The 16,962-nt window shown below is 44.8% G+C and overlaps 1 protein-coding gene and 1 non-coding gene across 2 annotated transcripts in view; both read left to right on the top strand.

Moving 5' to 3' along the window:
• The first annotated feature begins 1,361 nt into the window (after positions 1 to 1,361).
• Positions 1,362 to 16,962, top strand: part of Flo2 (flotillin-2) — a 65,581-nt gene continuing 49,980 nt past the window's right edge. Inside the window, exon 1 of the mRNA XM_045744702.2 lies at positions 1,362 to 1,752. Coding sequence (XP_045600658.1) covers positions 1,704 to 1,752 — 49 coding nt within the window. The 5' untranslated portion in view covers positions 1,362 to 1,703. The remainder of the gene's footprint in view (positions 1,753 to 16,962) is intronic.
• On the top strand, positions 5,727 to 5,799 carry TRNAF-GAA (transfer RNA phenylalanine (anticodon GAA)). The gene has a single exon. It is a non-coding gene; the product is annotated as a tRNA-Phe (tRNA).

Below are 16,962 nucleotides of genomic sequence, written 5' to 3'. Positions count from 1 at the left end.
TTGAAATTGAATTAAAATTGAAATAAGTTTATTGATGTAAAATACACACAAAGGGATGAGGTAGCTCAAGCTATTCTCACCCCGTTCAGTACATCGTGTTAATATGTACATAGACACACACCACAAACAATAAACATATTACCGAACATTCTGAGAGATATTGGAAGTCTCAGCTCCTCCATCATGTTGATGATTCTTGTGCATCTGGGGGGCCAAGAATTATCTTCATGGCTTCATTTTGAATTTTCACTTAAGCTTTCAGCCTTGTACTGCGAAGACTAATATGGTGCAGGGCATGGTACTCGACTAGTGACCTGTGATGAACTTCATGTTGAACATTATGACATATTTGACATTAATACCAATGTGCTTTTCGGCAAGCGTTTTAAGAGGTCTTACCCTTTCTTTCAGCTTAAGCTGTAGTTCATTTACAATGTCACTGTTAATATTTACACCGAAGTATATGTATTGCCTGCAGTTTTTGATGCGCTGATCATTGATTTAAAAACAGGAGTTATTGATTTGGCCGGGGGGGTTGGGGGTGGGAGGGTGGGGAGGGAGACAAGTTCTATAAGGCATAAGGGGTGTATGTAATGGCAAAAAAGGGGAGAAGAGTTCATCACTAGTCTAAGTTTGTTTGTGTCTGTGTGTGCAAAGTTTGATTAATAATTCAAAACATTTAACTCAGCTATTTATCACACAAATGGGTGAGTTAGTATATGAACACGATGAAAAAGTGCTACAATATACATTGTAATTTAAAACAATTATCCAATTTAAGGCTTCATCAAAATATCAGGAGGTAGTTAGATGTAGGAGCCAAAATTTCTTGAAGGCAAAGTGGCCTACCTTGACCAGCGTATGACCATCATATACAGACACACATTCTTTTATATCTATAGATTAATTTTGCACCTCAGCGATGCACATTAGAATATTTTCCTAAAGGTGTTGGCAGCATTTCTTTCCTAGTATTGAGTTGAGGAAGCAATCCTTCCCAGAATATGCGTTGCCACTGAATAAATTTTGTATCAAATTCGACACGTTTAATATATTTAAAAAATAAGAAGTTTGTAATGGAATTTTGAAAATATTTGATGCGGTTCTGTCCTGATATTTAATATATCTTATTTATTATATTAACTGAAAAAGAGATCGAGTGTTTTGTGGGTTCCTTAGCAGTATTTTTATCTATTCTATATACAGTGTTCATGGGATTATTCTTTGGGGGGAATAAATAATTGAATTAAGGAAGTTAGTTAGTTTAGGTCATTATTATCCCCCAAAACAATGTGGTAGTAAAAATTGCAGCGAAACATCCGAGCTCGGCACGTAAATACCGGTTCACTGGCTGGGGTCGAGCCAGTAGCTCGCTGGACTCATGTGGGGAATGTGTGTTGGTGGGCTTCGGACCTCCGCCCTTTTATCATAACACAACTGCTTGTTTATCTCTGCATTACGCCTCCGTAACGTGTCCGTCCGTGGCGTGTGTTGCCTGAACCGTTGTACTATGTGCGGCAAGTGATACAAGTAGCGTCCAGTGGGGTACATGAGGTTGGCGCGCAGTAGAGGCAGCGCAGCTGGGCGTCGTCTGCATGTTTACGTAGTGGAGTCTTAGCTGTTGTGAGGCACTTGTTGTGTTGTGACTGGTGACCCCTTGACCTGTGTGTGACCCCGGTGGTTGTGACCCACACTTAGCAACTATGGGCAACATCCACACCGTGGGACCCAACGAAGCCCTCGTAGTCTCAGGTCAGTCTTATTGGTTGTAGCATAATTGTCTTTAGCTCACTAGTCTTTCAAAGTGTCAGACCTGAGATACTCACACTTGTCTTCCACCTCACACACTTGTCTTCCCCCCACCTCACACACTTGTCTTCCCCCCCACCTCACACACTTGTCTTCCCCCCCACCTCACACACTTGTCTTCCACCTCACACACTTGTCTTCCACCTCACACACTTGTCTTCCACCTCACACACTTGTCTTCCACCTCACACACTTGTCTTCCCCCACCTCACACACTTGTCTTCCCCCCACCTGTCACTTGTCGTCCCCAGCGTGTTAAACCCAACCCTCCTGACACTTGTCTTCTCCTAACACTTGTCTACCCCAGTGCGTCAGACCTGACTCCCTCACACATGTTTTCCCCAACGTGTCAAACCTGTCCCTCCCCCGCCTTACTGTCTTTGGTTGGGTCTGACAGCAGCAAATTATAGTTATAGAACCAGTTTTTACAATTATTGAACCTGCTTGTAGACGTGCAGGTTGTAATGAAAGATATGTGCAGAATACACACACACATAGGGGCCTCGTAGCCTGGTGGATAGCGCGCAGGACTCGTAATTCTGTGGCGCGGAAACAAATGGGCAAAGTTTCTTTCACCCTGAATGCCCCTGTTACCTAGCAGTAAATAGGTACCTGGGAGTTAGTCAGCTGTCACGGGCTGCTTCCTGGGGGTGGAGGCCTGGTCTAGGACCGGGCTGCGGGGACACTAAAGCCCCGAAATCATCTCAAGATAATCTCAAGATAACAAACACACACACACACACACACACACACACACACACACACACACACACACACACACACACACACACAGAATGAGAGCGAAGCTGCTGATCATGGGGGACCTAAATCATGGAGAGATAAATTGGGAATCAAGGAATCCCCATGGAGGGGACGAAACGTGGGGAGCAAAATTAGTAGATGTTATAGACAGGAATTTCCTGACACAACATGTGAAGGAAGACACAAGGGAAAGAGGAGGAGATGCACCGAGCCTATTAGACCTGATTTTCACCCAGAACGTAGAAGATATCGAGAATTTAGAGCATGAAATACCTCTAGGGGCCAGTGACCATTGTGTCCTAGTCTTTGACTACATGATGGAATTCAAACTTATGACCATGGGACAAGAGATCTGGGAAAGGAGAGCTGACTACAGGAAAGGGGACTATATGAGGATGAGGGACTATCTGGGTGAAGTGCAGTGGGAGGAAGAAATTAGAGGAAAAACAGTCCAAGATATGATGGACCTAGTCATACAGAAATGCCAGGAGGCCGAAGAGAGATTTATACCAACGGTAAAGGGAAAAAATAAGAGGGAATATAATAACCCATGGTTTAATAGACAGTGTCAGGAAGCAAAAATGGCCAGCAGGCGGGAGTGGAGGAAGTACAGAAGACAAAGAACAGAGGACAACAGAAGCAGATACAACAGAGCTAGGAACGATTACATTAACATAAGACGAACATCGGAAAGGGACTATGAGAACGATATTGCAATCAAAGCGAAAAAACAACCTAAGTTACTACACAGTCATATAAGAAGAAAAATGTCGGTGAACGACCAAGTGACAAGACTAAGGAAGACAGAGGGGGCATATACTGAAAGTGACAAGGAAATCTGCGAGGCACTGAATGCCAGTTTCCATGGAGTGTTCACTACCGAGCCTGAGCAGCTCCCATTGTTGGAAGGGGTTACCCTAGATGAAAGACTATCAGATATAGAGGTGACAGCAGAGGAGGTAATGAAACAGTTGACAACTCTAGATGCAACTAAAGCAGTTGGACCAGACAAAGTATCACCGTGGATACTAAAAGAAGCAGCACAGGCCCTCAGCGTGCCTCTGGCAATGATCTTTAATGAGTCACTTATGTCAGGAGAATTGCCCAGTTGCTGGAAGAAGGCAAATGTCGTGCCGATCTTCAAGAAAGGAGATAGGGAGGAGGCACTTAACTACAGACCTGTATCACTGACAAGCATCCCCTGTAAAATACTGGAAAGAATAATTAGGCTACGACTGGTTGCACACCTGGAGAACATTAGGTTTGTGAACAAACATCAACATGGGTTCTGGACAGGGAAATCGTGCCTAACAAACCTTCTGGAATTCTATGATAAAATAACGAGGATAAGACAGGACAGAGATGGTTGGGCAGACTGCATATTTCTGGACTGCCAAAAAGCCTTTGATACAGTACCGCACATGAGACTGCTGTTCAAGCTCGAGAGGCAGGCGGGGGTGGGGGGAAAGGTCCTAGAATGGATAAGGAACTACCTAACAGGAAGGAGCCAAAGAGTTACGGTAAGGGGCGAGAAGTCGGACTGGCGAACAGTAACAAGTGGAGTACCACAAGGATCGGTGCTGGGACCAATTCTATTTCTTGTATATGTTAACGACATGTTTACAGGCGTAGAGTCCTACATGTCGATGTTTGCGGATGATGCAAAGTTGATGAGAAGAGTTGTGACAGATGAGGATTGCAGGATCCTCCAAGAGGACCTGAACAGATTGCAGAGATGGTCAGAGAAATGGCTACTAGAATTCAACACGAGCAAATGTAAAGTTATGGAAATGGGACTAGGAGATAGGAGACCAAAGGGACAGTACACAATGAAGGGGAACAGCCTACCTGTAACGACGCGTGAAAGAGACCTGGGGGTGGACGTAACACCTAATCTATCTCCTGAGGCACATATTAATAGGATAACGACAGCAGCGTACTCTACACTGGCAAAAGTTAGAACATCATTCAGAAACCTAAGTAAGGAGGCATTTAGGGCGCTTTACACTGCCTACGTAAGGCCAGTCTTAGAGTATGCCGCCTCATCATGGAGTCCCCATCTGAAGAAGCATATAATGAAACTGGAAAAGGTTCAGAGGTTTGCAACGAGACTCGTCCCAGAGCTACGAGGGATGGGGTATGAAGAGCGCCTGAGGGAACTGTGCCTTACGACACTAGAAAGAAGAAGGGAGAGGGGGGACATGATAGGAACGTATAAGATACTCAGAGGAATTGACAGAGTGGACATAGACGAAATGTTCACACGGAATAGTAACAGAACGAGAGGACATGGATGGAAGCTTGAAACTCAGATGAGTCACAGAGATGTTAGGAAGTTTTCTTTTAGCGTGAGAGTAGTGGGGAAATGGAATGCACTTCAGGAACAGGTTGTGGAAGCAAATACTATTCATAATTTTAAAACCAGGTATGATAGGGAAATGGGACAGGAGTCATTGCTGTAAACAACCGATGCTCGAAAGGCGGGATCCAAGAGTCAATGCTCGATCCTGCAAGCACATATAGGTGAGTACATATAGGTGAGTACACACACAAGAACGGCATTCAGAAACTTGTGTAAGGAATCATTCAGAACTTTGTGTACCACATATGTTAGGCCAATCCTGGAGTATGCAGCCCCAGCATGGAGTCCATATCTAGTCAAGGATAAGACTAAACTGGAAAAGGTTCAAAGGTTTGCCACCAGACTAGTACCCGAGCTGAGAGGTATGAGCTACGAGGAGAGACTACGGGAATTAAACCTCACTTCGCTGGAAGACAGAAGAGTTAGGGGGGGGGGGGACATGATCACCACATTCAAGATTCTCAAGGGAATTGATAGGGTAGATAAAGGCAGTCTATTTAACACAAGGGGCACATGCACTAGGGGACACAGGTGGAAACTGAGTGCCCAAATGAGCCACAGAGATATTAGAAAGAACTTTTTTACTGTCAGAGTGGTTGACAAATGGAATGCATTAGGAAGTGATGTGGTGGAGGCTGACTCCATACACAGTTTCAAGTGTAGATATGATAGCGCCCAATTGGCTCAGGAACCTGTACACCTGTTGATTGACGGTTGAGAGGCAGGAGCAAAGAGCAAGAGCTCAACCCCCACAAGCACAATTAGGTGAGTACACACACACACACACACATGTGCCTAGATAGCTCAGTTGGGAGAGCGTTAGACTGAAGATCTAAAGGTCCCCGGTTCGATCCCGGGTCTGGGCAAAGTTTGGTGGAGGCCAAGACCGTCAGTAGTTTCAAAGCGTTATATGACAAAGAGTGCTGGGAAGACGGGACACCACGAGCGTAGCTCTCATCCTGTAACTACACTTAGGTAATTACACTTAGGTAATTACACACACACACACAGTTGAGAGGCGGGACCAAAGAGCCAAAGTTCAACCCCCGCAAGCACAAATAGGTGAGTATACACACACACACACACACACACACACACACACACACACACACACACACACACACACACACACACACACACACACAGGGGCCTCGTAGCCTGGTGGATAGCGCGCAGGACTCGTAATTCTGTGGCGCGGGTTCGATTCCCGCACGAGGCAGAAACAAATGGGCAAAGTTTCTTTCACCCTAAGTGCCCCTGTTACCTAGCAGTAAATAGGTACCTGGGAGTTAGTCAGCTGTCACGGGCTGCTTCCTGGGGGGTGTGTGTGTGGTGTGGAAAAAAAAAAAAAGTAGTTAGTAAACAGTTGATTGACAGTTGAGAGGCGGGCCGAAAGAGCAGAGCTCAACCCCCGCAAAAACACAACTAGTAAACACACACACACACACACACCCGTGGTTAACAAATGGAATGCATTAGGAAGTGATGTGGTGGAGGCTGACTCCATATACAGTTTCAAATGTAGATATGATAGAGCCCAATAGGCTCAGGAACCTGTACACCTATTGATTGACGGTTGAGAGGCGGGACCAAAGAGCCAAAGCTCAACCCCCACAAGCACAATTAGGTGAGTACAATTAGGTGATTAGGTGAGTACACATATGGAGTCTGGTAGCTGAGCGGACAGCGCGTAGGACTCATAATTCTGTGGCCCGGGTTTGATTCCCGGACCAGGCAGAAACAAATGGACAAAGTTTCTTTCACCCGAATGCCCCTGTTACCTAGCAGTTGTTGTTGTTAAAGATTCGCTACCTGGAACAAAGTTCCAAGTAGCACGGGCTATGGTGAGCCCGTAGTGCCTTTTATACCTAGCAGTAAATAGGTACCTGGGAGTTAGACAGCTGCTTCCTGAGTGTGTGTACTCACCTATTTGTGCTTGCGGGGGTTGAGCTTTGGCTCTCTGGTCCCGCCTCTCAACTGTCAATCAACTGTGTGTGTGTGGAAGAATTTTTTTTTAGTTAGTAGTTAGTAACAGTTGATTGGCAGTTGAGAGGCGGGCCGAAAGAGCAAAGCTCAACCCCCGCATGAACAACTAGGTGAACTAGGTGAATTCACATACATACATACATACATACATACATACATACATACATACATACATACATACATACATACATATACATAATAGAAGATCAAAACAAGTGTCCGAGAACCATGTTACACGGGGCGAGACTCCGAGGACTAGTGTAAGTTATTTAGTTCATTTATTATGCACCCCATACTCATCCTGTGGGCGGTAGTGGAAAAGGTTAAAGGCACTTAATGGGCTCCGGAGCTGATCCCCCATAATGGGCTCCGGAACTGATCCCCCATAATGGGCTCCGGAGCTGATCCCCCATAATGGGCTCCGGAACTGATCCCCCATAATGGGCTCCGGAGCTGATCCCCCATAATGGGCTCCGGAACTGATCCCCCATAATGGGCTCCGGAACTGATCCCCCATAATGGGCTTCGGAACCGCTCCCCCATAATGGGCTCCGGAACCTCTCCCCCATAATGGGCTCCGGAACCTCTCCCCCATAATGGGCTCCGGAACCTCTCCCCCATAATGGGCTCCGGAACCTCTCCCCCATAATGGGCTCCGGAACCGCTCCCCCATAATGGGCTCCGGAACCTCTCCCCCATAATGGGCTCCGGAACCTCTCCCCCATAATGGGCTCCGGAACCGCTCACCCATAATGGGCTCCGGAACCTCTCCCCCATAATGGGCTCCGGAACCGCTCCCCCATAATGGGCTCCGGAACCGCTCCCCCAAAATGGGCTCCAGAACCGCTCCCTCATAATGGGCTCCAGAACCGCTCCCTCATAATGGGCTCCGGAACCTCTCCCCCATAATGGGCTCCGGAACTGATCCCCCATAATGGGCTCCGGAACCTCGCCCCCATAATGGGCTCCGGAACCGCTCCCCCAAAATGGGCTCCAGAACCGCTCCCTCATAATGGGCTCCGGAACCTCTCCCCCATAATGGGCTCCGGAACCTCTCCCCCATAATGGGCTCCGGAACCTCTCCCCCATAATGGGCTCCGGAACCGCTCCCCCATAATGGGCTCCGGAACCTCTCCCCCATAATGGGCTCCGGAACCTCTCCCCCATAATGGGCTCCGGAACCGCTCACCCATAATGGGCTCCGGAACCTCTCCCCCATAATGGGCTCCGGAACCGCTCCCCCATAATGGGCTCCGGAACCGCTCCCCCAAAATGGGCTCCAGAACCGCTCCCTCATAATGGGCTCCAGAACCGCTCCCTCATAATGGGCTCCGGAACCGCTCCCCCATAATGGGCTCCGGAACCGCTCCCCCATAATGGGCTCCGGAACCGCTCCCCCATAATGGGCTCCGGAACCGCTCCCCCATAATGGGCTCCGGAACTGATCCGTAATTTTAATATAATATTTTCATACATCACGAAACAAATCGGTATTGTTTTATGCTATGATGAATTTGTGCAGTTTTCCCCAATTATAATTCGATTTTAGAGCTTGACAATGAATTTGAGTTGTGCAAATGGATGAAAAATATAACCTAGCGATGCCAGCCCACGCGAAGCTATGCCAGCCCACGCGAAGCTATGCCAGCCCACGCGAAGCTATGCCAGCCCACGCGAAGCTATGCCAGCCCACGTGTAATTATGCCAGCCCACGTGAAGCTATGCCAGCCCACGCGAAGCTATGCCAGCCCACGTGAAGCTATGCCAGCCCACGCGAAGCTATGCCAGCCCACGCGAAGCTATGCCAGCCCACGCGAAGCTATGTCAGCCCACGTGTAATTATGCCAGCCCGCGTGTAGTTTTGCCAACATATTTGTTATATATAGGGTTACCCTTGAGTGCAATTGTGAGTACCCATAACCTCAAAGAAGAGAATAAAAAGCATTCAGAGAAACTTGCTGTTTGACTTTGAATACATATGAGCATTTGTATTTCCCACCCCCTTTTTTGGTATTATATATTTCATTATATAAGGTTACTCAGCTACACAACTAAATGGTTACAAAATGTGAACATTAAGAGGAAAGCAATGGGAGTTTGTTCCCTAAAGGCTGTAGAGTTCTCCGAATTCTTCCGACGCTGGGCAGGAACGGACAAGGCAGTAGGCATTTCCCCGCTGAATCTCCACGCTGAGGCGCTCGCTGGAAGAGGAAAGTAAGTAAGTAATTATCAAAAGAAGGCACCAAACCGGGAAGGCTATGTAGCACCATCAAATGCGCAAAATAATCAGAGGGTGCTAAATATCACCAAGGATGCCAATACGAGAACAAAAACGCATAAGGCGAACGATATCAAAAGTATCCGAGTCACCAAGAATTCTATTGAGGGACAGGTGACCGCGAGGGGCGGTCGGAGAGCAAGACACACGCTCGTCCTGGAAGTCAGGACATTCAAGAAGGACATGCACGACCGTAAGAGGGACAATGCAACTAGGACAATAAGGAGCAGGGCGGCGCTCCATCAAGTGACCATGGGTTAAGCGAGTATGGTCAATACGCAACCTCGCCAGAGCTGTTTTCCATCGCCGGTTACGGTGGAAGGAGGACGGCCACGAGGAAACACAACATTTAAGAGTACGAAGCTTGTTACCAGTAACAGACAACCAAGAAGCCTGCCAACGGCTGGAAGAGGAAAGTCGTCGCTCTAGGCCGAGATATGTGTGTATATATGTCCTCAACTCACATATATGGAAATACAGATCCATAACTTTTAAGCACTCATTGAATTAACCAATATACATTTTTTAACCTTTAAATATCTAATAAAGCACAATAAAACACAAATTGAAGGGGTGGTAGGACCCCTTTTATGTATATATATATATATATATATATATATATATATATATATATATATATATATATATATATATATATATATATATATATATATATATATATATATATGAAAACTCACCCCAGAAGTGACTCGAACCCATACTGCCAGGAGCACTCTGCATCCAGCCCGTCCTCCAAAAATGGGGTGGTAAATGTAAGAAGACAAATAAGTGCAATTATGTACTATTCATAGCAGTTAGGAATTGTACTTATTTTCACTTAGTAATAAATCGTAGTCAAATATATTGTGAATATTTGAGTTTACCTGAAAAACTGAATAGAAAACCACAACCTCACCTAACCGTCTTAGTTTTTGAAGATAATAATTATATTGCTTCTTAATTACAATTAGTACTAAACCTATAGCTATATTGATATTACAGTTTTATAAAACTAATAAAACAGAACTAAAATATATCAATAAATTGTTAAGTAACTCAGGATATTTTAAAATTTTATATAAAATCTCTATTGTTTAATAAACCTGAAAAAGAAATTCCTTATATTTAAAACTTGTGTAATTCATATTGAAATTGAAAACTTTATCCTAAAATTCTGAGTCTTAATAGAAAACGAGAATAATTAAATCGGGGGAGAAAGTTGGGTAAATGTAACAGCCCCATAAGTGCAATTATGCACTGTTTATGACAGTAAGAAAGTGTACTTATTACACATAGTATTAAATCGTACTGTCAATTCGGAGGATGGGTTGCTGCATCTGGCGTACAGGACACCTTAACCACTCGACCAACACGACCGGACAAAAGAGGATGGTAGCCGAGGCTAATTCCCCATCCCCCCGCCGGCACTCTGATAGTAATCTTGGGCATGGTATTTTATCAAATCACCTCATTCTTTGGGGCACACGTGAGGAACACAAATGGGAACAAGCCTGAACGGTCTCCAGGCATATATGCAACTGAAAACTCACACCCCAGAAGTGACTCGAACCCATACTGTCAGGAGCACTCTGCATCTGGCGTACAGGACAACAGGATGGGGAATTAGCCTCGGCTACCATCCTCTTTTGTCCGGTCGTGTTGGTTGAGTGGTTAAGGTGTCCTGTACGCCAGATGCAGAGTGCTCCTGGCAGTATGGGTTCGAGTCACTTCTGGGGTGTGAGTTTTCAGTTGCATATATGCCTGGAGACCGTTCAGGCTTGTTCGCATTTGTGTTCCTCACGTGTGCCCCAAAGAATGAGGTGATTTGATAAAATACCATGCCCAAGATTACCTCACTCTGCATTTCCAGCTTCACCACCTCTCATACCTTTGTCCTTCTTTCCCCTGCCCCCACCTTGTCGAAACTTGTAATATAAACTTGGAGAAAGTTCATGATGTCAGAGGTTTTGTTGCAAGCTGGTAGAAGAGAGTGGCATACCTGCTTGATGGGTCTCTTGGAGTTCCTTTACTCCCCAAGCCCGGCCCGAGGCCAGGCTTGACTTGTGAGAGCTTGGTCCAACAGGTTGTTGCTTGGAGCGGCCCGCAGGCCCACATATCCACCACAGCCCGGTTGGTCCGGCACTCCTTGAAGCTGAAGTCCAATGCCATCATCTTAATGGTGAAGTCTAACATCATCTAACATCTTGATGGTGTTAGTCATAATACGGTGTGACGTTAGTGGTTCCTATAATGTGATAAGAGAGTGATAACTGAAGCATGAGGGTGATAACCGAGACAATTGTGTACTGTGATGAGTGACATCATGAGTGATACCGGAACGTGACACGAGAGCATAACGCCGGAAGTAATATGACAGAAGTGTGACGTCAGAGGTGGTTTAGCTGTCAGAGTGGTAATTGATTTTTACTTGCCTAGCAATCCAAGTGTCCCTAGTTCGATTCCCTACTAAGGAACTGTTGATTTAAATTCTGTTAAAACTCGTGTCCAAAATGTAACCGTATCCTCACTGGCTTGTAAAACTGAACTAGTTCACTGCAACCCATCCTCCTAAGACTTCCCAACGTCAAGAAACTGTCGTACTAAAGTGCCTTATCCTAACCTACCAGAGGACCCAAAACAGAAAACAGGACATTATGTCGATTTCGCGAGCCGCTACCATTTTCTAGTACGACGATTTTTGGCCTTAGAGTATACGTCAAAATGCGACGTGCTATTAGGAGGATGGGTTGCGCAGAGATCCAGCCAAATAAGGAAAATATTAGAATTAGAAACGTTACTCGTAACAACTTATTAAAATCGCCACAAAAATAAATGAACTAAACGGGTGTTCTAAATGAAAGCTTACAGTCTAAATGAAACTTATATTTTACGCGCAGATTGAATAATATTTAGCTAAAAATTGGAGAGGTGATGTATATTTGTAAATCAATGTATGGTTTACTATTAGATAAGCCTTCATGTCTCTGGAATAGTCTCACTTCTAAATGCGTGCGGTTATTAGGCCAACAGTGTAAGAAAGTAACCCATATTGAGAGGTTGTATAGTAACATGGTTGTGGAGTGTGAGACCAGAGGTTGGGGAGTGTGACGTCAGAGGTGCTATAACGTGGTTATAGAGAGCAAGGTCAACTGTGGCATTATGACATGGAAGGGCAATGTAGCATTAGGGGGGGGGGGACACTGTGACGTCTGAAAGTCAATGTGTGTCCTGATGATGCTGACCTATCAGTGCCGAGGCTCACCCTATTGTTTGCCTGAGTGCCACTTTTACGTCCCTATTCTGGCACTGCTGTAATGTTATTGTCTATCCGCCAGGCAAAGTATTACCCGTGGTGAGAGCTCCCCCTTGGGTGGGGGGGGGGGGAGGAGAGTGAGGCACTGTTGTGGTGCCCAGGGTGAGAGCCACCCTGGAGGAGAAAGAGTTACTGCCCAGGGTGAGAGCTACCCCCTGGTAAAAGTATGGTAATGCTCATACGGCTGGGAAGAACACATCGTCTGGGAGTGTGTGACACTCAGGAAGGAAGTACGGAGACCCTGGGAGTATGTGACACATTAATAACCAAGTCAATAAAGCGGTGTCACCCGGGTAGAGAACAGCGCCAGCTATTCACACACGAGTATGGCGAGGCCCGGTAGTGGCACTTGTCAGTGACGTTTCTTAGTGGGGCGTGGCACCACACAGTCGCCAGCCCCTTCTCCTCCACCACTACTTCCTTCATCACATCCCTTTATATGCATCTTCGCCCTCTATCCTTCTTCTGTCCTCTCGTTCTGTTCTCTCGTGCACTTTCACCGTTTCCTGACTCTTACCAATAGAGGTCGCTATATTGAGTTTTTCAACTATCATTACTGTCGTTTTTTTTATCGTATGTACCCTCTGCGTAGCTTCTGGGGTCACCCATGCAAGGAAGGGTAACTGAGAGATTGATTAATCTATTTTTTAGACCAAAGCCGCGGGCATTCAGTTGCCATATTACTCAGCATAGGCTATACACATTTTCGTCATGTCCATCGTGAACTGCTTGCTACTCTACACTAGCTAGTCTATCGAGTGCTCGATCACAGAAGGTAATAACAACCTATCCTCCTGATATAATAATACAGTAATTATTTAGTCGAAAGCATCAGTATGATGTGATGGACCAACTCAAAATCAAACTGTCATTCGTAGGTCTAGTATAGCACATATGTACTATATTAGGCCTAAGCGTGTATTAGGCCTAGGATTGCTAAGAGAGGTTAGGTTTGGTCTCGTATTTATGTTGCTGATAAAAAAATTTCTGGTTTGTCCCATATTCAATAATACAAAATTCTTCTCTGGTGGGCCATCACGTCATATTGGTACTTTCGGCCACATGGTTACTACAAGTACAGTACTTTAATTTTAGGAGGATGGGCTGATGACAAGAGGTGCTTTTACAGGCTCTCTGTAAAAGTCTCTCGGTTCTCTCTGACTCTGGTTTTATGTCCGTTCATAATCAGGTAAATGCTGGTGGGAGCATTTACTATCACCAAATGTCCCACTGCACAAATGATGTTAGGTAAGAAGGGTAAAAATTTCAAAAATTTCTCTCATTGAATACTTAAACCTATAATTATGACTGTACGGACTATTATGACCTGTTAAAAAGAGAGGAGGAAGTAGGGGTCCAAGACCTCTTCCTGTTACACAATTTGTGTGTGTGTAACAATAAGTAATTACTTATTTATTTATTTATTTATATATATATAAGAAGGTACATTGAGTTTGTGAGGATACATAGCATGGTGTTTACATTCTTGTAAAGCCACTAGTACGCGCAGCGTTTCGGGCAGGTCCTTAATCTAACAGATAATTGTAAGTAGGTAAATTCTAGCAAAATTTATAAAATGATAACAGATACATTGCAAAAAAAATGAGATGAGAGAGATTAGTAGGCATATTAAAGCACATCAGTAGCTCTGACTGATTGCATTGACAGCTTGATTGGTAATTTAACAAAGATTAATAGGCACAATACTTCTCTTCTAGTTGATTTTCTCAATAATAATAATAATTATTATTATTATTATTAATTAATAATAATTATTATAATAATAATATTTATTATAATAATAATCAGGCCACTAATACGCAGAGCGTTTCGGTCATTGAAAATAAAGGAAGTGACGACGTTTCGGTCCATTCTGAACTATTATTTGGATGTGTTGTTGTTGTTAAAGATTCGCTACCTGGAACAATAAGTTCCAAGTAGCACGGGCTATGGTGAGCCCGTAATTTGGATGTGTGTGGATGGGTGTCTGACTCCAAGTCTAACACCAGAGGCACACGTCCACAGAATATCGTCTCTAACACATGCCAAACAAGCAGACGTCTAGATATTCTTCAGGAACTTTGAACTTCCGAGCGTCATATTACATCCTGCGTGAGACCCTTTCTTGAGCACGCTGTCCCGGCATGGAACCCTTGTACACCTAATGAAACGCAAACTAGAAAAGATCCAAAGATACCTAAAGAGGCTTTTCTTGAGCTGAGGGGACTGAATCTTAGTCTTCGTGGTGTAGTGGTAAGACACTCGCCTGGCGTTCCGCGAGCGCTTTGTCATGGGTTCGTATCCTGGCCGGGGAGGATTTACTGGGCGCAAATCCTTAACTGTAGCCTCTGTTTAACTGAACAGTAAAATGTGTACTTGGTTGTAACAACGATTCTTCGCGGCGGGGATCGTATTCCAGGGACCTGCCCGAAACGCTACGCGTACTAGTGGCTGTACAAGAATGTAACAACTCTTGTATATATCTCAAAAAAGAAAAAAAATGATGAAGAAAGAGTGAATGAAATGATCTCACCACACTGGAGGAAAAAAGAAATAGGGCCCACATGATAATGAATTACAAGATTCTAAGGATAATTGAGCAGGTAGACATAAAAGTACTGTTTAAAGCGAGAGTCAGTAGAGCAAGCGGATTTGGTAGCAGTTTATGGAGTTTTGAGTGCTGGAGTAGGCAAGCCTCGCGTTGTAACCCTTTCCACCACTGCCCACGGGATGGGTATGGGGTGAATAATAATTGACTACACTAACTTATGTGGAGATTAATCTGTTAAGGGAACATGTATCACTAGGATAGAGGAAATTTAATGGTAGTGTATGTGCTCGTGATGGCACAAAATTAATGGTAGTGTGTTCATGTGATCAAGTGGATTGAATGGTCGGTTTGTAGGATTGAAGGGAATGAATGGTAGTGTGCGCATGCAGTCAGTCGTGCGTGTTGAATGTGTCTACGTGGTTGGCCGAGTTGAATGGTTAAGTGCCAAGTGGTCGGCAGAGTTGAATAAATCCCTTAATTAAGATAGGCTATAAGGTGTGGGCTTTACATAACAGTATCGCGCTGATTGTGATTCCGTTGGGAGAGGATGAATGAATGAGTTAACTCTTGGTGAGATTGTGTTGGCATGGAGCTTATCTCGGGAAGCAGAGAGTTTAATCACAGGTGTTAGGCTAAACTGTGAATGTTTTGGAGACGAGATGTGATCGCGCTGAGAGGCTGGGGGACGACGTCTTTGTTGAGGTTCAATATATTCTGTATAGGAATGTATCTCAGTTAAGCCGGTCACTTGTTTTACTTGAGCTAGGCGTTTCAGAAAGGAAAAATGGGAAAGTGGTCATATTTTGGAAATATGGACTAATTGGGTTTGGGGTATGGCATATTTCGCGGCAAACAGTGTCGCGAAAGTTTGTGAATAATGAAGCTTGAGTAGTGATGATGCAACCTTGCTGGCTCGGTATCCTTTCTTAACGGAGTTCTAACTGTAATTTATAAGCAGAGTGATTTGAAAAAATATGATTACTTGAAAGTTTGAGGAGACACTGGATTTTATATGGAATCTGTACACAGAATGCAGCTAAGTTTGAATGACTACCGTTAACCCTGAAGTACGTCGCAAAGGAGTCAAATCTCGTTATGAAGATGTATTAATATACGGAAGTACTTAAGGAAATTCCTGTTTCAATTTTCCTCCGTGGTCTGACACTGTCACATTTTTAATCACGTGTTTATTTTTTCGTGATTTACACACACACACACACAGACACACACACACAGACACACACAGACACACACAGACACACACACACACAAAGCCTTGTAGTAGGAGGCTACAAGATGACCTGGATAGACTGAGTGAATGGTCCAACAAATGGCTGTTGAAGTTCAACCCGAGTAAATGCAAAGTAATGAAACTAGGCAGTGGAAACAGGAGGCCAGGCACAGGATACAGAATAGGAGATGAAGTACTTAATGAAACAGACAGAGAGAAAGATCTAGGAGTTGATATCACACCAAACCTGTCTCCTGAAGCCCACATAAAGAGAATAACGTCTGCGGCATATGCGAGGCTGGCTAACATCAGAACGGCGTTCAGGAACCTGTGTAAGGAATCATTCAGAATCTTGTACACCACATATGTAAGACCAATCCTGGAGTATGCGGCCCCAGCATGGAGCCCGTACCTTGTCAAGCACAAGACGAAGCTGGAAAAAGTCCAAAGGTATGCTACTAGACTAGTCCCAGAACTAAGAGGCATGAGTTATGAGGAAAGGCTGCGGGAAATGCACCTCACGACACTGGAAGACAGAAGAGTAAGGGGGGACATGATCACAACCTACAAAATCCTCAGGGGAATCGACCGGGTAAACAAGGATGAACTATTCAACACTGGTGGGACGCGAACAAGGGGACACAGGTGGAAGCTGAGTACCCAAATGAGC

The sequence above is a fragment of the Procambarus clarkii genome, chromosome 22 (assembly GCF_040958095.1).
Source record: "Procambarus clarkii isolate CNS0578487 chromosome 22, FALCON_Pclarkii_2.0, whole genome shotgun sequence".
Classification (NCBI taxonomy): Eukaryota; Metazoa; Arthropoda; class Malacostraca; order Decapoda; family Cambaridae; genus Procambarus; species Procambarus clarkii.
The sequence above is the reverse complement of the archived record's forward strand: the minus strand, read 5'-3'. Positions and strand labels throughout refer to the sequence as shown.